We start from the raw sequence: 21,998 nt of genomic DNA on the forward strand, positions 1-21,998 counted from the left end.
TATCCAGTTTAGTGTTGACACAGGAAAACACTGATGGACTTCCAGGCAAAATGCAGTCTTGGAGACAACGATTGCCAGGCTTTTCTGTTTGCTTATGCTCTGTTATTTGAAAGCCTTTTAGTCCAGGCTGGCTGCTTGTGACAGGACATCCAGACCTCTTGCAGTAGCATGACCATGCTCTGACTGTAATCTCCCTAATTGCTTTCTGCAGCCTCCAGTAGCAGCTTGGGGGATTTTAACTCCAGCACAGGGACTGTCAGTCCAGGGGGAAGCAACTTGGAGGGAGGTGGGTGAGACACAGAAATGACTTGGAGGATTGGAAGGTCTGAATGAGGAAAGGGGTTTGTGGCCGTTGGCAGATCAGCACGGGGAAGCACAGTGAATGCTTGAAGCCTGCAAATACTACAGAATTATGTAGGTTGATACCACAAAATATAAATAGGAGTGGATTGAAATTAATCTGAGGATAACTGGGCAGAGTGGGGGAGCTGCTCCTTGCTGGCTGGGGGAGCCTCGTCCAGCAGGGAAGGAAGCCCCAGTGCTGGCCCTGTTTTATATTGAGGAAAGTACCTCTGCTTGGGACCTGCCCAGGGTTTTAGCAGTGAACTGGAAAGCTGCATTCAATATGCCAGTGAGGAAGCGAATGCAAATTTCCTCCTTCTCTCTCTTTTTGGTGAGATTTATGCCACCTCCACATGCACAGCCTCCTGGCAGCAATAAATCACAGAGGGGGAGGGAATGCTGCAAGGAAACGGATCCACTGCAGTTTCTGTGTGCAGGGCAGGGAGATGGGATGTGTGGGGATCAGCAGCTGCTTCCAGGCATCACAAACCTGGTGCAACACACAATCCCACTCCTTCCCAGTACTACACTGGAGACCACCCACCAGAACATGGGGATTTACTTTTTAGTCATCCCCCTTCCCTCCCTCCTGTGCCAGGGTTGCGTGTGCCCAGTCTGGAATGGAGCCGTCAACCTCATCTTGGCAGAGGGGTCTGTCAGAGATGAGCCCTTCCCCTGCTCTGTGCCAAAGTTCTCTCCAGCATCTGATGGATCCCCCAGTACCCCAGGCCTGGGCTGCACTGCACACCTAAGTTAAGGGTGTATCCCCAGTCCCCTCAGCCATGGAAAAATACACTTGGTGTCTGGTTCAGCCCAGGGAAAGCAGAAGAGCCATACAAGCAAAACAAGTAAATGTGCCCTAGGATTATCTCTCATTTGGGGACTGGAGAAGCTCCAGCAACCCCCTCTCCTTGGGCACTGTCAGTGTTGTTGTCAGCTGTCTTCACCTCTGCCCTGCAGAAAAAGGCAGGGCAAGGCCACGGACAGGCATTGCAGGGCAGTAGCTCAGTGCTCTGCTCCATTTTGCAACTCCAGGCAAAAGTGCCCAGCTGATCTGAGAAACCTCCTTGTCTTTCCCCAGTAGCCACAGCCACCTCCTGGCCTTACCTTGCAGCCCCTGCTCCTGGGGCTCTGCCTGGGCAGCTCTCGGCACTGGAGGCACAGGAGATGCTGAGTCCCCTTCACGATGGCCACAAGCAGCAAGGACAGGAAGGCACAAGAGGAACAAGTTCCCTGCAGTGCATCGTGCCAAGCACAACACTCTCCACTCCCCAGCACCCCTGCAGCTCGGCAGGGCTCAGCCAGGGGAACGAGCCCTGCTCCAGGGAGGCTGGGTTCAACCTCTGGGAAAGGCATTTGGCTGCTGCCTGGAAGCACCTGACCGTGGTTTAATCCCCTTTCAGTGCAGAGCTCTGACGAGCCCCCAGCAGAACTAGGACAGCTAAAAATACTCAAGAGCACAAAGGAAGTAGTAATTTGGGCAGGACTGGACTGAACAGATTGATCTCAAATCAAAAGGTTCAAGAGGTGCAAAACGTGGTCTCATCAGGTCAAGCATCAGAAAAGGAGCAAAGGTGTGACCCAGTTGCAGAGCTCAAGAAAAGCAGCAAAACCTAAAGATTTTGCTAAACTTCACAGCAACAGCAGCAGAGCCTGTACCAGCAGTGCAGGGAGGTGCCTGCTGATTCCCCACCATATGCTGACTTTACCTTTACTGTCAGTCTAAATTCTGCCAATTATTAAATTATCCAACTTGCAGCAGGAACGCAGTTAGATGTGATCCAAATGGTGTCACTACAATTATGGTAATTATCTGAAAACAAGCCAATTACTTCCCTCCTCCTCATGCCAGTTGGTACCAAGATAGCAGCTGTTCGAGGCAAATTTGTTATCACGTTACTGTACATTTGTTAAAGGTTGAGGTTATAGATTCTAGCCTTTTAAATATTAAAGATGCTATAAAGTCATGGAGTGTATAACGTATTAGGATTTTTTTTAAATGTCGGGAAGGGAGAAATTTCTTTTATATGCCAAGAGAACCAGTGGGAAAGTGATTTACTCATGGTGGCTGACTGGAAATGTGTACTTTGCAATCAGCATACAACCAAGCTATAAATTAACCTATGTCAGCTTGTTACCTCTATCCATGCAAAATGAACTAAATGCAGAAGTTTTCTGAGGATCTTTTACATTTTACATCTTTCTTCAGTTTTGGCATTCAGGATGCTCCACACATCCGGAGGCACCTTGCAGGATTGGCCCCTCTACTGGATGCACTTCCAGCAGTTTGTTCAGTTTGTCAAGTGTTTTGGCTCATTTAATCATGTGAGAAGCAGCACCACTCCCTCATGGAGAGTGTAGGCAAAGGAGGGCCCAGCTCTGCCTGTAAGCACTGCCCCAGGCAAAGAGAGTTAGGCCAACGTTGAGCAGAGCCATGGGAAACACTTTATCCCTGTGAAGAGCCTTCTGGAAAGTTATGTTATCAAGGCATCTTTTGCTTTTGAACCTGTTCATATTAAGGACAGCCTTGCTTGAATTGCTGAAGGTGTCAAACACACAAAGCCCACCACTTGCAGCTCCTGCCAGGGGTGCAAAAGCAGTGCCCTCAGAGCACACACGAGCGTGGCCTCTTGTTTTGCAAAGACCTTCCTTGTGGAAACCAGAGTCTTTCATCTCATGTTAGCCACCATATCCTTGCTTGGACTGACCTTAAGTTTTTTTTCCATGTGATGTTTTGAAATCTTTGCCTTTGATGTGGGTAAAATACTTCTTTCAATAAATGTCAAGAGCAGATTAAAGAAAATTAAATGGCAGAAAGAAGAGATTCTGCCTTTTGGCTCAAACAGCATTTTCATGACAGCTGAATGAATCGCTATGAAAAATGTGAATTTCTCTCTCTGTGCTCAAGGTAGATGCCAGTGGGATCTGTTTATATCCATGAGCTTTACACACACCCCCATGGATCTGTAATTCCCTGCAGCCTGTGTGCAGCTACAGAGCCAAAGCGCAGGGCAGAGCTCAGTCCCTGGGAGCAGGTTAGTGGCATTAGCCTGCTGCTTTGCTTGAAATAATTAGCCATGCTCACAGATGACCTTCTCAGCAAGCCCTAAAGCCTGACAGATTTGGGTTATATTGGAGCAGCAGAGGCAAGCACATTGCAGAGTGCTCCTTCTGGAGAAATGCTGCTGCTCATTCCCCCACCAGCCCCAGGAACTGGAGCTGGGCACTGCAGCACTGACACACCTGCATGAGGGGGTTTCTCCCTCCCACAGACAATGGATGCAGCCACTGGGCTCCAGCACTTCCCTGGACATCCCTGGTACCTTCCACTATTCTTAACTGATACCATCTGCTTTGCTTTTCCTTTCCCAGAAAGTTCCTGTGGCTGTCAGAGTGACGTGCCAGGACTCTCTCCTTTCTGCATTTGGATTTGTATCCAGTCCTACTCCCTTGGCAAGACATGAAATACCACCTCACACAGGACAGCCTAGGTTTTCTATTCCCTCCTGATCACCACTCGATTCTTCCTTTGTGTCAGTTAAGATTTACTTATTACCTTTATCCTTTCCTTCATATCATTTTCATGTTTGTTACGTGCTAAAACTGTCCAGTTCAGATTTCTCCCAGTTAAGCAGCAAAACATTCAGCCAACAAGGATTGCATTTGATAGTGTTTAAAAAAAAAGAAATTTAAAAAATAATCTAGGCAGCTGCCTGCTCAGTCGTAGTATTAGATGAGAGTGAGTGTGTAAACAGGTTTCTGTTTATCAGTCCTGCTGCTATCTGCTGCACACAAACTGCTCAGCCCCACAAAATCCAATTTCCAAGAGGTTAGAGGAGGGAACTGTTTGCAGAAACACAGCAATAGAAATCTCCAAAGCCACAGCCCTCATTACACTGACACAGAAGAAAGAAATGATGCTTGACGACTCCTGGCACCCAACATCGACATTTACTTTTGTGGCTTTGATTGGAATTGGCCCAGCTTTGCCATGGGATTGTTTCCTCTTTTTTTTCCCTGCTTGTGTGGTGGGCAGGAGAGAGGAGCTGAGCAGGCGCTGGGCTTAGGGGGTCTGCAGTGTACCCTGGCCCTGCAGCACAACCATCACCTTCTGTTTCCCCCTGAAAGGCTTGGAAACTCGACTTGGAAACACACTGGCAGGAGAGACAGGGACACTGCTGCTGCCTCCCGTGGGGTGCCTGTACCAGGCATGGAGGGAGAGGGCCAGATTGTGTGTTTAAGGTACAATGTTTTGAGCCTTTTCCCAAGACCTGGATGCAGACAGGTGCTGCAGCTCAGTCCTGGAGGAGCTGAGCCCTCTGGCACTGGAGAGGAAGGAACACAGCACTGGGAATGCTGTGGGCTGGACACTCTGACCTGGCTGCTGTAGGTGACAGCAGGAAGGATGCAGCAGAATCCAGTGGCAGCAGGGATGTGAGATGTGGAAGGAGAACATCCCTGACCCCCTGTCACAGGCAGGAGCTCTTTGTTTATTCCCAGATAGAGTGATCAGGAGCAGCCAGTCCACCTCCCCTCCCGACACCTCCTGTAAAGGGCTGCTGCCCAGAAGTTCACTGCTTCAGTAAAACTGCAAACTGTGAACTGATTAGATATTCATAGATACTCTTTCTTGATTAGCTCACCATTAATATTTCAATGTCAGAACTGGATGCATAGTGCCTCCCTGCTCTCTTCCTTCCTGCTTAATTAATTTTGACCATTGCCAACAACAGCCTCCGACAGATAGCAGAAATTGAAGTGGGCTGTTCTGCGACTTTGCTTGCTGTAAACAGCTATTTGCAATTCGTTTTCATACATCACCCACCCGTGACAAAGAGATCACAGTAGCAGAAAATGAGTCTCCCTCATAAGGACTTCAGAGCTCCGAGAGAACATTTGCTTATTCAATAAAAATAATCGAATAGACAATGCAGTAAGCACAGCTCGGCAATAAGATTGGTGTCTCACCTAGTAATCAGCTGGCTGTTATGCCATTAAATAAAAAGAAAGGGAGTGAATTGTTAATTTATCTTCTAAAAGAAAGGGCCTTTGATGTAGGGTAGCTCATAAAAGCTGTGGTGTGGCCCAGCTGAGAGGAGATGTGATAATCACTGCAGCCCCAGGAGTGGTAGGAGCAGCACTTCATAAAATGCAGGTTGCATGGCTGCCCAATGCCCAGCACATGCATCCATGGCTGATAACAGGACATGCTGCTAATAGTCTGTTTGATTTTATTGATGTGCTCAAGATATGTGGGAGCAGGAAGAGCAGTGAGGCAGAAATTATACAGCTGTGTTTGTTCCACCCCAGCCCAGGGGACTGTCTGCCTTCATCCATCCTCCTTCTGGGCCTGGAGGGATGGGGAGCTTTCCTGTGTGACAGAAGGACAGTTGTCATCTTCCAGATCCACAGGGTCCTGAGACAACACACTGGGATTGCTGTCAAGGTGTGCCTACCTGGGCCAAAGCCACACTAGATTTACAGGAACAAAATCTTTGCATTTCTGTGCTGCCACCAGAGCTGCAAAACAAGTCCTCTGCTACTGGACGTGCTCCACATCCCCATCCATTGCTGCAAACCATCCTGCCCCAGCCTCCAGCCTCTCCTTTCCCAGGGAATACAACAGGATGATGACCCAAAGCAAGCAGGAAGGCAGGAGCAGCAGGTTGTAGCTCAGCTCCATCCCATCCATGCCATAACTCAGGCTGCTAAACGCCTGGCCAGAGCTTGCCATCTGCTTCCAGTCTTCTAGGAATAACCACTGAGTAATTCAATCAAAAAGGAGAAGATCCTTGTTTCACTGAATCGTAAGTCACTCCTCAAGTAATTATAATTTTATACCCCTATCAGGAGCAACAGGGTCTGTTCATTTTATGGGCTTTAGCAGCCAGAGCTGTGCTTCTGCCAAGGTTACGGCTGGGAGGAGAACCCAATTTAACATTTTCTCAGCCATTCAAGGCTTATCCTTTTTTTTTAGCTCTTTGGCTAGGCAAGTGAATAAAGCCCTGCAGGACCAAGGCCTTTGTTCAGGAGTGCTGTTACTGTAGAACATAGAAAATGTACTGGCTTGGACCAGAAGAGTTGACCAAACCATCACGAAGCTGGTTCCCACTGGTGTGAATATGCCAGGCCTGCCCTTCCAGGGTTTCTGCAGCACAGCAATAGCTGCCTAACCAGGGAGCAAAATCCTGCTTATCCCTCCTGGCAGCTGGAGGACACATGTGACTGCATCCCTCACATTCTGCCTTAGAGAGGGCAGATGAGATTCGTCCAGGGGAAAAGCCTACCTGCTTGCTCCATCCAAAGTGCCTGGGATGCAACTCATAGGACTCAAAAAACTGCAAAAGTCTTTAAAAAGATCCAAAAAGAATCCTTTTCTCCTTTCTGTTATGCTCTTTGGGGTAATTTTTCCACTGAGACACTTCCCCTATTGTGCAGTTTGTGCCCTCTCCCTCAGCACCACTGTCCTTTCTGGGGTTAATGTTCCACCTGCTCTTTCACTGCCCCAGATGTTCAGCCTTTTAAACAGATTTATTCCCTTGACTTTGAAAGGGCTTCACCACATTTCCATCTGTGTTTACATTTGGTGCAGGGTAAATTTCTCCTCCGAGCAGATCTGTTCCTTACCAGCAAAGGAATCCGGCTCAGCACAGACTCAGACAGGAAGGCAGAGCAAAACATTTCCGAAGCAGAGCTCGCCTGGGAGCTGTGCTACGTGCCCACAGGAGGACAGAGACCTCTGCCAGACTCCCTGCATTGTCAGACTGTGCAAAAAGGAAGTGGATCTGGCCCAGAGCCACTGCTCCTCTGTCTGTTCCCAGGGCTGGCGCCCCAGCTCACCCAGCACCCCCTCTCAACTATCCAGGACACTGAAGCCAAATCAGAACAAGAAAAGCAGGACTGGAAGGCCCCATGTCCCACCAAAGGGTCTGACCCACAGTCAGCCAGGATTGTAGGTGCTGGAAAGACCCATTTGTCAGAACTTCATGGCTCCTTTCTCAGGGAAATTCTCTCTCTTTGCATCCCTGCTCCTAAAGCCAGACTGGCTGGTGCACAGACACCAATTGCCTGGGCAATCTGTGACACAAAGGACAGCAAGCAGCTGCCACCCAGATTTATCACTGTGTTCACCAAGGCTGGGCATACAAATAGCATGAGCTTCATCTAATCTCAGCAAAACAGATTTTGAGGCATTGGGGGGCTCGCTGCTTCACCCTAAATTTGATATCAGCCTTCAGGTTTTGGAGCAGCATGTTGGTCCTGGCAGACAGGTAATGGCTTCTCTATTCACTGCCCTGCTCTGTGTCCTGACAGGTCCTTGTCCCCCCTCTTAAATTACAGCCAGGATCCAACCAGCCCAGCAAACATTTGCTTCTCCCCCCAAGGCCAGAGACTGTCTCCATGCTGCTAATATTGGTATTAGCAACAGGCCAAAAACTTCCAGCATTGACAGAGACAAGGCTGGGCTGACCAAAGCTCCTTAAAACGCATCCCTGAGCAGACTGAACTGCAAACTTCTCCTGACAGTGCCAAGCTCCCTGCCAGCATCAGAGAGGACAGGGAGGCTTTTTTCTCAGCATTACACCCGACACTCAGTCCAGATGGATGAGTCAATAAAGATGATGCGGTGTCTACACAATTGCTTCAGGATGCATGAAATTCAGCTATGAGCTCCCTCCCCACAGCAAGGGAGGACACTCAGGTGGCCCTGGAGGGGGGTTGCAGGGGTCTGTCTCCATCTTCCCAGCAACAGCCAACAAACACGAGCCAAGCAAGGAGGGGGAAAGGGAGGAGTCAAACTGTTTGTTAAAAGGAACATCAGCTGAACACGTAATTACATAGCAAAGAAATAATTCTCAGCACTGTGGGCAGGCTGGGCAGCCACTAATGACAGCTGTTAAATGATAAATGCTCTCAAGCTTTGCAGGATCTGGTTTATTACGCAAGCTGAACTTGCAAGGGAAGAGGGACCCTCTCTGCAGTGGTTCTCTGCTGCAACAACCAACAAGCTCAATTAAACTTCATGAAAGATGAGCCATTATCAAGGCCATCCCTCACCAAAAATACAAGGAGTCTGCTTAGAAAGGTACGGCTTGAGAAGCCTTCTGGTAACACCCCTGAGTTCCACCCTGGTGCCTTGAAAGTGTTAGAATCCAGGTAAATGTCCTGTGTTGTAGCAGAAGGAACAACTGCCTCTAAACTGAAGGGAGAGTCACAGACAGAGGGAATCAAATGAAATATGGATTTTCCCATCTGAAACACGTGGGTCTGGCACAGTGCTGGGTTCCTTGGGGCTTGTATTTCCTCGGAGACAGCAGTGTTGGAGTCCCAGTGGCACTTGTTATTTGTAGTTTCCATTTATTACAAAGCACTGTTATTATTTACAGAATATACTTTTTTATGGACTGTTACTGCATCCAAGTGCAATAACTGGTCTAAGCTCAAATCCCTGGGAGAACTGTTGAAAGAGAAGCAATTCAGCCACATATTAATATGACAAGGATTTCCCCAGGTTTAAGGGAACAAAAAATATGTTTTGTACAAGTGAAATAGTTCTTTCTTGCAGTATAAAGCTGCTCTTTTCTGATGATAGCAATGAAAGAATATTGCTTCTGTCACTGATGCCACTGGAAATGTATTGTCCCTCTCCATGAAACCAATGAAAGGACATGGCTGGTTTATTCTCTAAATGAGGCTACTGAGAAATACTCTGCTCCTGGCATTAGCCCAGGCACGCTGCTGCTGCTGCTGCTGCTGCTGCTGGGACCTGGCCTGAAGGGAGGGCAAAGGCACCAAGTCAGCAGCTTTGTGCCAAATGGCAAAACTGACCTGGAGAGAATCAAAGCACAGTTTGAGAACTGAGCAGAGGAAAGAAAACTGTCCAAATGTCAGATGGAAATGAATCCCTGTCTTCCATCACTGGGGTGGAGCAGGGCTCAGCTGCTCTACAGCACAGCCAGGGTCTGGCCCCTTCTCCTTCAGCAGCTCTGCACCTTGTATGAAACAAGCTGAAGCTCCAGGGAAGGCTGATCTACACTTAACCTGTGGCAGGGAGCCTGGCTGTGAGGAGAGCTGCCAGCCCCTCTCCCTTTCACTGCTATGTTTAATGGCCTGGCTCTCTGATGAAGATTTGAGGTTTTGGAAGTAAAATCATGAAATTGTTCTCAAACCAAGATGATCTGTCACTCGAATATATGCACTGGAGTGAGCACAGAGAAATTACAGTTTCAGCAGAAGTAAAAATTTCCTGAAAGGATGAAGCTGATGTTTGTGGTTCCAGTTTCATGCCCGTCGATCTGCAGATCTGACAAGTTCATTTTCCTCCCCTGCAACATCCTCCCAGGCAACCTCTCCCAGCTGGGAGGTAGATGGAAAAAAAAGTCAATTGTTGGTTGTAACATAGGAGTTCATCAGCTTCTTAAGCACACAGAGTGATGGAATAACAACACCTGGGCCTGGTGCTGGTGCCCAGCATCTCCACAGGGTTCAGAGCAGTCCCTGCTCCAGGAAAAACCGGCCCAAGGCCCAGGATGGTTGTGGCTTTTACTGAGCTGAATTCTGGAGGAAATTAGCAAAAAATGCAGCAGAAGAGGAGCTGGATCAGTGCAAGGCAACAAAATGAGAGCACAGGTAAGCCAGGCCTGAGCAATACTGGCGCTGGAGAGAGCACTTCTCAGGCTGGGCTGTGACTGAGCCCCTCTCCAGCTGCCTGGCAGTGCGCTCCTGCCCTCAGATATTTATTAGTTGTGTCAGGAATTAGTGAGAGTTCACTGACTGGATAATAACATGCCAAAGGCAGTTTTTTGACTCTGCTAATGTGATTAAAGAAAGCAGGGGGGAAAAAAAGCCTTGCACCAGGGGAGGAACCAGGGCTTCCAACAGTGTGAGTGGTGTCTCTATTGCAAGGACAAGACGTGGAATGTGGAGGGGAGAGGGTGAGGACGGCAGTGAGGACCTGAACACATTCAGCAATGCCATTGCATCAGGACTGAGCATGTTTTTCAATAAGCTACTGCCACAAGAAGAAGGGACCGCGTGGGCTCTGTGATAAAAGCCAAGATGTTATTTTTAAACAGGGATGGGGGAAGCTTTGGGTGATTTTAAATCAAATCAATGCCTGGACAACAGGGCGCTGCTTCTGCCCTGCCTCCACCGCCAAGTTCCTCTTCCCAATCCCAAAGACGTCTTCTGACAAACAACCCTCGGCGTCAACAGGATGGGGCTCCCGGGCTTCCGCAGCCACAAAAACGCCCATCAGGAAACCGGCTGTGGGTCTGCCCCCGCCCCGGGCTGTGTGGGAGGGGGTGGGAAAGGCTGCACGGTCTGGGAACGGCTCCGACCCTCCTCTCCTTTGCCATTCCTGAGCATTTTTAGTGTCGGCTGCAGCGCTGGGCTCCCAACCCCAAACTGTCCCCTGCGTTGGGGAGATGTCTGCTCCAGTTCTGTCCCCTCAAAGTGGTGCTGTGACGCTGCACCCAAGAGCAGAGCACGTCCCCACTGTCTGCTGGCCCCTGCAACATCCTTGCACATTGCTCTCCAGCATCCCAAACAGCTGCCGGTGCCACAAGTGCATTGGAAAGGGATACCTGGCAGAATGCCTTCCTCATGCCATTATTCCAATCGGGATTTCCGGGCGAGGGGCGGAATGGGAGGGATCCAAAACCTCCCAGGCAACAGCAAGAGAGCAATGGCTGAAGGGAAGGGAAGGGAAGAGTTTCAGCGACTAATGGCAGGTCAGCAATTACCAGGCAGCCACGACCCCTCTGTTTGCTGCTCCATGGACACACTAGCCAAGGTCGGAGCTGCCAGGCAGCTCCCTCCTGGTGCTGTTTTTATCTAAGTTACTAATTACACATTACCTGTATGTCACCAGGCTGATCGATAGGAGTCTGAGGGATCAATACGGATGTGGATGACGGTGCTGTTTGCCATTCAGAGCCTGCACAAGCTGGGAGAAACAGGGCACCATCGATCCCAAAGGTGGGCTGGGATGCAGGGCAGGATGGGAGGCACAGTGAGGGGGAAGGATCATCTGCTGCTTTCCTAAATAACACTGTGACACAGACACTGGGGCAGTGTCCATGCCAGGGATCTGCCCTGGCCGTGCTGTCCCCAGGCTGCGCCAAAGCTCCCACCCATCCTGCAGGTATCCCTTGGGAATGGCACAAGCCATTTTAATCTAGGTTGGTTTTCAGTCCTTGGGCATTGATACATTTAAAATGTTCCCACTGATGTGAAAATGAACAATTCTCTCTCCTTATGTGTTCTTACTGGATGATCAGTGTCTGAAGAACAGACAAAAATCACAAGGTCTCCTCATTTTGCTCTGCTGCTTAACTGACCAAAAGCTGAGGCCATCTCTGTAATGCCGTCGTGTTGCTGCCAGTAAGAGGGATCTTGGCTGCAGAATGCAATCAAAATTTCCAGGAAGAAGCTCTTGGGACTACCATGAAACCTGGGATTACAGTGTGGCTAAATGAGGGAATTGCATAACTGGGGGTTTCCGCCCGTCTTGCTGGAGTCTTGTGAATGTTCTGATTCTGTCGTGGCGATGCTGGGAAATTGTTCTTTGAAACAAAAAGAACCTTAGAAAGGCACAGGCAGGTCAGGATCATTTGCCCTCAGCACTGGGTTTGTCTTGAGCAGTGAGTTGATGGTGGTAGGATTGGACAGAAAGCAGCGTGGGGTGAAAGCAAAAGTCTCCCTGAAGGCTTCCTGTGCTCGACTGCGTCTGTGCCCTCACCGAGGTGCAAAGCTCTGCAGCCTCCTCCTGCCAGGCCACTTCCCAGCCTCAGAGACCAGGGAAAGGATCAGCAGCCATGGGGCCACTGGGAGGCTGGATCAGCCACCCCTTGCCAGCAAAGCAAGAGCCCTTTGCCTGAACAGCACATGGGGAAAAGCTTCCCAAAAGCTGGGGGTTTTTATTAAAACAACCCTGGTTTTATTGAGGCTTTTAGGGCAGCAAAAGGAGCTGTGGAGGGAGGCTGCTCATCCTGCCTGTGAGGACTTGTTCCTAAGCAGCAGATGGAACCAGCTTCAGTGCTGGAGCATGGTCACAAGCAGCTTAATCCTACAGCACCCCCATAATCCTTCCCTTAGTCCCACAAGCCCCCAAAGCAGAAATCTGCCAAGATTTGCTGTTTGATGGGGTTTACTCAACCTTGGCTGCAATCTCAGTTTTCATTGGTAGAAGCCTCACTGCCCTGGGAAGGCCATTCCCATGGGAGTGAGGATGCTCTGGGCCATGGAGCACAGTCCATGCTGGAAACCTGTCAGAGGCTACTCCAGCTCTCAGCACCTCCAGGTTCAGGACACTCCTGTCAGGCTGTGACACTGCTGGGGACTGTGTGAGCTGTGACAGCTCAGAGCAGAGCCTTGGGGCTCCCCAGGGCATCACCCTCAGGTCCTGTGGGTGAAGCCAGTGCCTGACACACTGTGATGGCCCCGTGCTCCTTCCAGCAGCTTCACCACTGCCAGTCACTCAAAAACTGCTCTGAGAGCTGTGCAGAGATGAACTGAAATGTCCAGCTATAAACCACAGGCCCCTGACCAGCACCTGGCAGCCACCAGAGAGGTTGTACAGGCACAATCAGCCCTGGAGAACATTCCCTGTCCTTCCCTTACAGCCCCATGCAGCAGGAGACATTTCTTCCTGGAATTAACTCCTGTTTTTAAAACCCCAGCAAAGAGGCTTTTGCTGAAGGACAACTGGCAGGATTTCAGCCCCCATTTGCCCTCCCTGTCCCTGGGGTCAGCCTCAGGACCCCTCTCCAGAAGCAGCAATGGGTTGCAGCTGAGGATTGGGGCACCCCACACATAAATGGGCCACCTTGGCAACCTCAGCCATTTTGGAAGTGCTGCCATGCAGGTTTGGGAGGAAGGATCCCCCAGAAATTTAATTTTAGTGAGCTGACACCATGAACAGGGAGTGAGCCCCATCTCTGATCTCTCAGGGACAGCTTTGACTGAGCAAATGTTCCTTTATCCTTCCCCCCTCCCTGTTGCTCATTTACTCTTTGATTAGGGATCATCCTCCTGTCATTTGTGTGGATATGTTGGTTTGTTGGGTTTTTTTCCTAAGGAGTGGATGCCAGGCATCAGGACTCATGTGTTGAACGTATGGTGGCAATTAGCCCAGCTCTGAACCCTGATGGCCTGTCTGCATCTGCAATTAGTGCTCTGCTCTATCTGCGTGAGGTTTTTATCTTTCTCCCTTCTGAGGCTGCAAAAGGCACAGCTTGGATCTCTAAAAATACAGCAGGGAAGTGTTAAAGCTGTAGCTTAAGCCTGACTGCCTTTGCTGTGGGGCTGCTCTCAGGATTGATTCCTGTTTGGTTCAGGAATCAGTCCTTGGCCTCTGCACCTGGATTTATGTGAGAGCAGCTCAGGGCATCTTTCTGAGACAGTGCAGAGCCTGTGGGGGCTGATTCTGGCTCTGCTGGTACCTCTGCTCCTGCACTTCCTGGCATGTTTCATGATCCTGGCTGAATGCACCTGGTTCTTTATTAGGACATTGGATTGCCCAATTCAATGTTTTATAGTATTAAGCTCTTGTGCCTTTGGTACTCTAAAAAAATACCTCAAGTTGGCTTTGTGAAATGGGAAAATGGGAGCAAAATTTGGATTTCAGGGGGAAAATGTCTGGGCAGGCAGAGGAAAGGTGGCTGTAGGACCTGCTGTGTTTCATGGAAACCTGGGGTTTGGGAGAAACAAAAGTCCACTGCTCTGCCAGCATCTCAAGGGGTCCCTCTGGCAGAGCTGCCCCACACCAGAAAGCTGCTCTACCAAACCACCTGGGCTTGCTCTGCTTTCCTTCCTTGCCATGTAATTTCATCTGTCCTAAAATCCCTGCTTTTCTCTGAGATAATGTGATTTTTAGGGAGGAGTTTCTCTCCCTGTCACCTTGCTGCAGCTGATTTCTATTGAAAAGCTTCCTCCTAGGGAGGGAGGGGGAACAAGGAGGGAAATTATGGAGGGGCAGCATTTCTGAATCCAAATACATTAAACCATTTAATTCTGTTGACTCAGGGCTGCCTGGTTCTGAATGGGAATTAATCCACAGTGCACAAAATTAAAAAGCACAAGACAAAATGCTTAGCAGGCAATGCCAGGGTTTAAAGCAACCCATTAGCTTGCTCAAACGTCCCCAGTAAATTTTCATTTGTCAATAACGCTTAGAGCCTACAGTTTATTTACAGCCTGTTCAATATTACCAGAACCCCTCACAGCGCCTCATTTGTATTTATCTGCCACAGTCAGTTTCCTTTCCAGGGACTCTTCCTAATGCTTTGCTTTGTATCTTCTCCAGACGCAGCAGGGATGTGCCACCCCCCCAGGCAAAGGTAATGTGGGGTTACCCTTTTCTACCCCAGTTATCCCCTGCAGGGGAGACCACCTGCAAGGCCACCCTGAGCCACCTCCCAGTGACCCATCCCTGGGCTGGAGCTGAGATCTGCTGCCATGGGGCTCCTCCAGCCTCTGTCCCACACCCAGGGGACCCATTGGCCACCAGCCAGCATAGATGGGAATCTCCAAACTGGGAGAAGGAGCAGGCACAAGCAGCTGTCTCTGTGGACCCACAGCCTGGCTGAGCTGGAGCAGTCATGGCTAAAATCTGTCCTTCTCCATCTGTCCCAAATCAGATCCCACAGGATGAGTCCTGGAGAGGAGAGCGTGTAACAGGATTTTCCCCCCAAAGCAGCTTGAATACTTCCAGGCAGATAACAAAGCCTGGCTGGCCCTGAGAATTTCCCCAAGGAAGGGAGTTTATTCTCGGGCACACACAGGAACGGACACTTTAATCTCCTGTCGTGGCTCATGTCCAGTTGGGGTGGTTTGGTCCAACCCTCACAGACGTGGCTCCCTGCAGTGGTGACCAGTCTCCAGTGGGGTTTGTTCCTCCCCAGCTTCCTGCCCTCTCCCTCTGCGCTAGCACTCCTCCGAGGCAGAAGCACAGGCAATTGCAAGGGAATTTTAAGCGGATGAATCATCACCAGGGCTGCCTGGGGAGCCTGGGGGAGATACAGGACAGGCTGGGCAACCACCTGGCTCAGGTGTAAAGCTCTGAGAGGGGAATCCCTCCAGAGGCTTCACCACAAAGATGGAACTGAACACTTCACAGGGAGCATCCACTGGACCCCGAGAGGTGCAGCAGCACTCACCACAGCCCCCTGTCCTACACAGCATCCTGAGCTGGGGGCAGTGAGTGGGACCTGCAGCCCAGGCTCTGTCACAGCCCTCTGTATCTGTTTGGAGGTGGTCTTCAATAGATTTTATGGTGAATGCAGGAGACAATCACTAAACTGAAGGGCCACTTGCTTTTCTCCCACTCTTGGTTAGGGTTTGCAAGCTCCTCATGCTGCTGAGCTCCAAGATGCCATGAAAAGACACCCCATCTTTCCCCCCAAAGAGCAAAGCCCCATCACTTGCCTGCTGCTGTCTGCATGTAGCCAGCCAGGGTGCAGACTCGGCGCTCACAGGCTCCGCCGGGCAGCAGGACAGCGACGATGGCCAGCAGGGAGCTGAGGGCCAGCAGGGCACAGCCGCCCGCACACAGCACAGCGCTCGTCTGAAAGGACACAGGGGGCTGTCAGAGAGGCCACCCCACCACCACACCTCCCCACAAATCCCCCTCTGGAAGTGGGGAGTGCAGCCCTGTCATGGGCGACTTCTCCCACCTTTTCCCTTCCACCTTCTGTTGCTTCAATTCACTTTTAATTCTTGAGCCCGAGGTTCACCCATCCCCTGCTCCCAGGGGTTACTGGCATTGGGGCTGCAGTGACAACAGCAAGTGCATTACATGCATGAAGGGCCACGTCACTAAGACGAGTGCCATTAGATGGCTGTGGTGTGTGTCAGTGCCTCTGCTGAGCGCTGAAATGGATCTCATGACAGAACCTGCCTCAGCAGGCCTGGCAATGAGGAGGAATTTTGGAGATCCCACTGCTGCTCTCACTGCAGCTCTGCTGACATGGCAGGCTGCTCCCACCTCCAGCAGCCTAAAAACTGGGAAAAGCACTAATTCATGGCAAACCAGCTTGCCCTTGGGTACAGGTGTCCAATCACTGCACTGTTGCTGTTTGTGTCCCCATTGCAGGTGACCACTCCTGCCAGTGGGATGGCACTGGCAGCAGGGACACGTGCCAGTCCAGCCAGGGGCGCAGTGTGGCCGGGGGCAGTGAAGGGACCTTCCTCCTCCAGCACCCAGCTCTTGACAGCGTTCAAACAGCGTGAGGACACCTCAGTCCCAGCACTGCGGCAGCCACATCAACTCCTGTCACTTCACAGCGAATTCCATGGAATGCTGCTGGCTCTGGTGAGTCACCCTGCAGTAACACCCGCCTCAGCTCCCTAAAGCAGCACAGCCCTAAAGGAGGTCTCACTCCCATCTTCCTGAAAAGTCTCGCTGTTATAACCTGTGTGGGAGCTGCTCTGAGGAGGTCAGGTCCCACTTCCACCCTTGTCCAGCCCTCTTGTCCTGGTGAGACATTCTGGTTAGCAATGCACAGTTTTCCTTTTTTGTTTTTCCCCCTATATCTGAGCTTTTGGGCAGCCGTGGTTATTACTGAAACAACCCCCAATTCAGGTTTCCATTTACCTCCCATCACCAAAGAGGTTACAAATAATCTGCCACATGTAAATCATCCTGCAGGAACCACAGGCAGGTTGAGCAGGGGAAGAGGGATTGGATTTACCCTGTGATGCTGTGGAGGGTTCAAACGGCTAAAACCCCCTCCCATTAGTGGTGCTGCCCCACAGGTCTGGCACTGTCCTACATCTACCTGTGCTATTGACTGCTGAGCTGGTGTCCAGCAGCTGGACTGGCTGGTGCTGGGTGACACAGCCACTGCCTGCAGGGTCCTACCCAGCAGCTGCCACTGCTCCAAGAAGGGACACATGGGTACTGCAGAAAGACAGGCCAGGGTAGTGTGGGCACCACCTGACACCCTGGTGTGAGCGCTTCTCCTGGGGCTGTGCAGTGATTAGAAATCAGCATCTTATTTATAGCCTATTTATGCACTGAGCAATGCAAATGCTGTCCCAGCGATAAATTAATTCCTGACATGCAATGCAAAAGGAACAGCAGTGCCAACAGCTACCCAGAGAAATGGAGAGGCTGTTCCAGCAGGGATATCTGCTCCTCTCCAGAGCCTTCCAAGCCACAGAGACCTGAACAGAAAAGTGCTGCTTCAGGACTTAATAGACGAGTTTTGGACACCCACAGCAGAGACCCCTACCCTGTCCCTAAACCTGGAGGGACCCATGGGGTTTGGGATGGGATGGGATGGGATGGGATGGGATGGGATGGGATGGGATGGGATGGGTGACCCCATTGCACAGACACTCTCCCAGCCTGGGACTCCATGGGGAAAGCAGCCACAGCCCTGCTCCCCTACTGCTCCCAGGGCAGCAGCATGGCCAGGAAATCTGGATTCATAACAAAAAAAGGATTACTCTGCCTGGCATCTGCATTTCACCTTCCACCCGGCAAAACCATCCTCCTTTGCGAGGACCATTAATTATTTAGAGCAATGAATTTTTCAGCAGAAAGGGGTCTTGTGAAGCAGGCTGGTTCCTCTCTTGTGTGAAGCATATTATTTTTAATGATCTAGGTTCTCCTTAATTGTGGTAGCTCAAATCCCCTAAAAACTCACAGTTCCTGCTGGAAACAACTGATGAGGCGCTCAGACTGTTAATCCCCACGGAGAGGTGTGAAGGTCTTTTTCAGGATGAAGTGACAGGAAAAAGACTTAAACAGGATGGGTGCAGGTGAGTGCTAAACTGGCAGAAGAGCTGGTCTGGTTTGGCAACAAGACTGAAGGGTCTCAGGGCTGGCACCACCCTGATGTGCACAGGGGTGGCCAAAAACCAGAATCCAGCCAGGCCTTGGCAAAGGGAACACGTCTTGTTGTGAATAAATGTGAGGAAATTCATGTGGGCAATAGGTGAAGGTGGATGGTGAGGTTTGGTTGCTGCTACATGGGCCAGGAATGCTGAGCCACTGAATGGCTGCCAGGCAGCTCTTGGGGGCAGAAGGGGTGGCAGGGGCACAGCTGCCCCAAAAATAGTTGACAGTAGAAAAGGACACACCTCTGCTCTTTGTCTGGCTCCCACATTCTGTGGGGGCACCACGGCCAGAGCTGCCTGAACACAAGGTGTGTGCTGACATTATCTGCCAAAACACTGCATATGCTCTTGGAAACCAGAAATTTTGCTTTTGTCATAACCTTTCTAGGGCCTCAGCTAGGATTTATCCCAAGTGCTCCTGCCCTGTACTGGAATTGCTCCTGCAGATCAAAAAGCTGCTTCCAAAGAGAAATAATAAGGTTTAAGTTTGAAGAAGTCCATGGAGCAAAGGTACCAAAGAACAGCAGCTAAAATTCTCTCCTTCCCACCATGCAGTACCTCCCTCTCTCCTCCTGTTTGTGCCTGTTGCATCTTGAGCAGAAAGGAGAGGATGCAGGAAACAGATGCAAAGGCTGAATCCCAAAAATAGATCGGGTGGGGAGGAATAACAGGGATGCAGGAGGCTGCCTGTGAGAGCCCAGCTCAGGCAGGGCAGGAGAAAGCCCACTCATCCCAGCACAGAGCACAGCTCCCGGTGCAAATCCTGCCAGGGAGGAGCAGGGCTGCCCATCCCCATCCCTGGGCATTGCTGACCCCTGTCAGTGCCAGGGAGATGCCCCCAGGGAGCCCAGAAGCCCAGGGCTCTGAGCAATCCTGCCTCTGCCACGCTGGGAAAAGACATAAAACCGTGTCAGATTTTCTGCTCCCACTCCCAGGGAGATTAATTGTTTATCCCCAAACAAATTAATCGTCCCCTGGTGGGACTGTAAATATGCCTTTATGTAGTGTAATAAATTCCGATTAACAGCAATCCCCTGCCCGTTATTTTAGTGTTTTACAGGTCTGGCACATGCCATGGCTGGGCCATTCACTAAGCAATACATCTGCTGAAGATGCTGTTTCATTCACCAGAAAAATCAAAATTAAAATGTCACATAATGGCTGTCCTGGGAAGAATTCCTTAATAACCCTAATGAAAAGTTTAAAAAAGTTAACTCGTCTTTGAAAGCCAGAATTAAAGCAGGAAGGGGGAAGGGAAAATAAACTCTCCAGTCCAACGTTTAGTGCTGAGAAACAGTACCTGGTGTTTGGTTCAGCAGAGATAAACCAAGCTGGCAAAGCTCCTGCCATCACTATGAACTGGGTCATGCTGCACATTAGTTTATTAATTTAATTTATTAATTGGCATTTGACCACCCCCAGCAGCTGCCATCCTGGATGGGACCTGTGGTACCCCAAGCAGCAGGCTGAGGGCAAGGTTACAGACTGCTGGGGTGTTCCAGCCCTGCTCAGATGCTTAAGCACCTTTGGAAATGGGGGCAGGAAATAAATGCCCTGAAAAACTGGGAAATAAAGCCACAGGCTCAGTGAGAAAAAGAAAGTGAAGGTCACAGTGTGTCTGGCTTTTTGGGGGTATCTGTTGAGAGAAAATATCTAAGAAACCCCAAATGAGCTGGAGAAAAACTGCAAAGTCAATTGTAAGAGAAGAGGTGGCAAAATTAATCCAACCATTTTCGTTTTTAAATGCAGCCCTTTCCCATCAGAGCTCTATGTGATTAAATATTCATTATGGGAATTTGTTTTGGGGTTAAACTGCATAGTGCTGTACCTGCAGAGGTAGGAACTGAATGGACACCAAGATTTTAACGTTGTTAAAAAACCAAATCAGTGCTGGATGGAGCTGCTGAGTGGGGGACCCGAGCTTTGGGATTTGCAGGAATGTTGGCAGGACCCGGGAGGCCAATGCAGGTGTGGGCAGGTGCCTTCTCTGCCTCCTCCTCGGGCAGAGGCGCCGGGGATCTCGGTAAAACCCAGGAATCTCCGCCGGGGAGGCTCTGCGTGCCGGGGTGGGCGGATGGAGCCTCGCAGCTCGCTCGTATTTCCCCCACACGAGGCACAGAAACAAACAGCCGCCATCTGGGCGGCATTAACGCGACGGCCGGGAAGAGGATCCCACACATCCCACACATCCTCGGCTTCTCCTCCCCGGCAATTACCTTCCTTTGGGCGCCATCTGAGAGCTTTCTCCTGCCTGTTTGATCTTCCTTCTCCATCCTGCTCCCATAAAATGACATCCCTGCCCAGGAGCGCTGGGAAGTGCCCAGTGTTATCCGATCCCCAAACCAGGCAGTACTGCAGAGCTCCGGGGGCGATGCCACCAGGGAGGTGGCTGATGTCTCAGTCCCCTGAACTGGGATGTTCTGGGCTGAGCCACAGGGATGCAGAGGAGGCACTGAGGCTCTAGCCCTCATTTCTTCCCCTTCAAATGGGGGATTTGGGGGATGGGGACCTGCCCACACCACAACGTGCACAGAGGGTGCCTCTGCCCAGCCGAGATTTAGCTGCTTTTGCACAAAATTCAGCACCACCTCCACTAAAACAAAGCTCAGCCAGTCCTGGCCTTCCAGGCAACTTTTCCACTTTCCAGCTAATCAGGATATTCAACAGAACACCAGAGTGGTTAATGCCCAAACTGATTCAAGGTGGGGGGGAAGGCATTTTTTTAATTAGAGAGAAAATAAGAGACAGATAGTACGTCTGATGAATTATGGCTGTCTCTCTTTCAGTGCCATTGCATCTGGGGATGCTGGAAAGCAGTTCCTAATGGCACTGCTTTATCTAAGAGGATGATGGATAGTAGTGAAAGAGAGAGAAAAGGGAAAAAGTAAGACATTAGCACATCAATGGTGTGCCTGTGACCTCCATCAAGGGATTCGAACCAACTTAATGAAATTTTAATTAGGCAGCAAGCAGTGCAGTGTGCTGGGTACCCGATCAGCCCTTTTCCCCCTCACTCTGTTATTATCCTTCCCTGGGATAAGCCCTTTCCTGGCGCTGGCAGCCAAGCCGGGCTCATCGCCGTGGCCAGGGAATGCCCCGCGGGTCACACAGCTCTCCCATCTGGCTTTTCCTCACAAAGCCAGAGGAGGAGCCCGAAGGGAGTGGGATTTGCCGGCTTAAGAGGATGGAGGGAATGTCCCACTGTCAAAATGTCCCTGCCATGTCCCTGCCAGCCTGGGGCAGACTCTGCTCTGGGCCCTGCAAACGGGAAATGCAACGCTCACCCCAGAATGTTTCTGGTGTGCCCAGAGGATGCCCTTCCCAAGGTGTAGAGTCCAGGATTTGCTCTTGTGGAGGGCCTGTGTGGGCAGGTGACCCCGTGTGACCTGACCATCGCTGTCAGGAGTGGCCACAGCTCAGCAGAGCCCCGGCTGCTGCCCAGCCCTGGCCCTGCAGTCCCGGAGCTGACACCACCTTTTTGTTTAAGCAAAGCAGCTTCCCTCTCCCTTTGAGAGCAGAGAACAGAACTAATCCTGAGAGCAGCCTGGCTGCATTTTCAATCAACTTGACCTCCCACGGCCCACCCTTAAGCTGGTCCTGTCTCAGCGCCCCTTTCAGCCCAGCTTAGCAGAGAGCAGGTCAGTGAGTCCTGGTGATGGTTTGTGACTTTGGCACTGAAACATGGGGCCAACAGCCCAGGATCTACAGTTTCCCCCAGCATCAGGTATTTTCTGTCCTGTTAATGTAGGTCAAAAAACTCTGGGTGGCTGATGAAAGCAGATAAAGTCTGCTGCGGGGTAATGTGTGTG

The 21,998-nt window shown here is 50.6% G+C and overlaps 1 protein-coding gene across 1 annotated transcript in view; it reads right to left on the reverse strand.

The window, feature by feature from the left end:
• The window catches only part of LHFPL7 (LHFPL tetraspan subfamily member 7), a 56,211-nt gene that overhangs the window by 29,812 nt on the left and 4,401 nt on the right, over nucleotides 1–21,998 (reverse strand). Inside the window, exon 2 of the mRNA XM_069033096.1 lies at nucleotides 15,772–15,910. Coding sequence (XP_068889197.1) covers nucleotides 15,772–15,910 — 139 coding nt within the window. The remainder of the gene's footprint in view (nucleotides 1–15,771; nucleotides 15,911–21,998) is intronic.

The sequence above is a fragment of the Aphelocoma coerulescens genome, chromosome 19, assembly GCF_041296385.1.
Source record: "Aphelocoma coerulescens isolate FSJ_1873_10779 chromosome 19, UR_Acoe_1.0, whole genome shotgun sequence".
Classification (NCBI taxonomy): domain Eukaryota; kingdom Metazoa; phylum Chordata; class Aves; order Passeriformes; family Corvidae; genus Aphelocoma; species Aphelocoma coerulescens.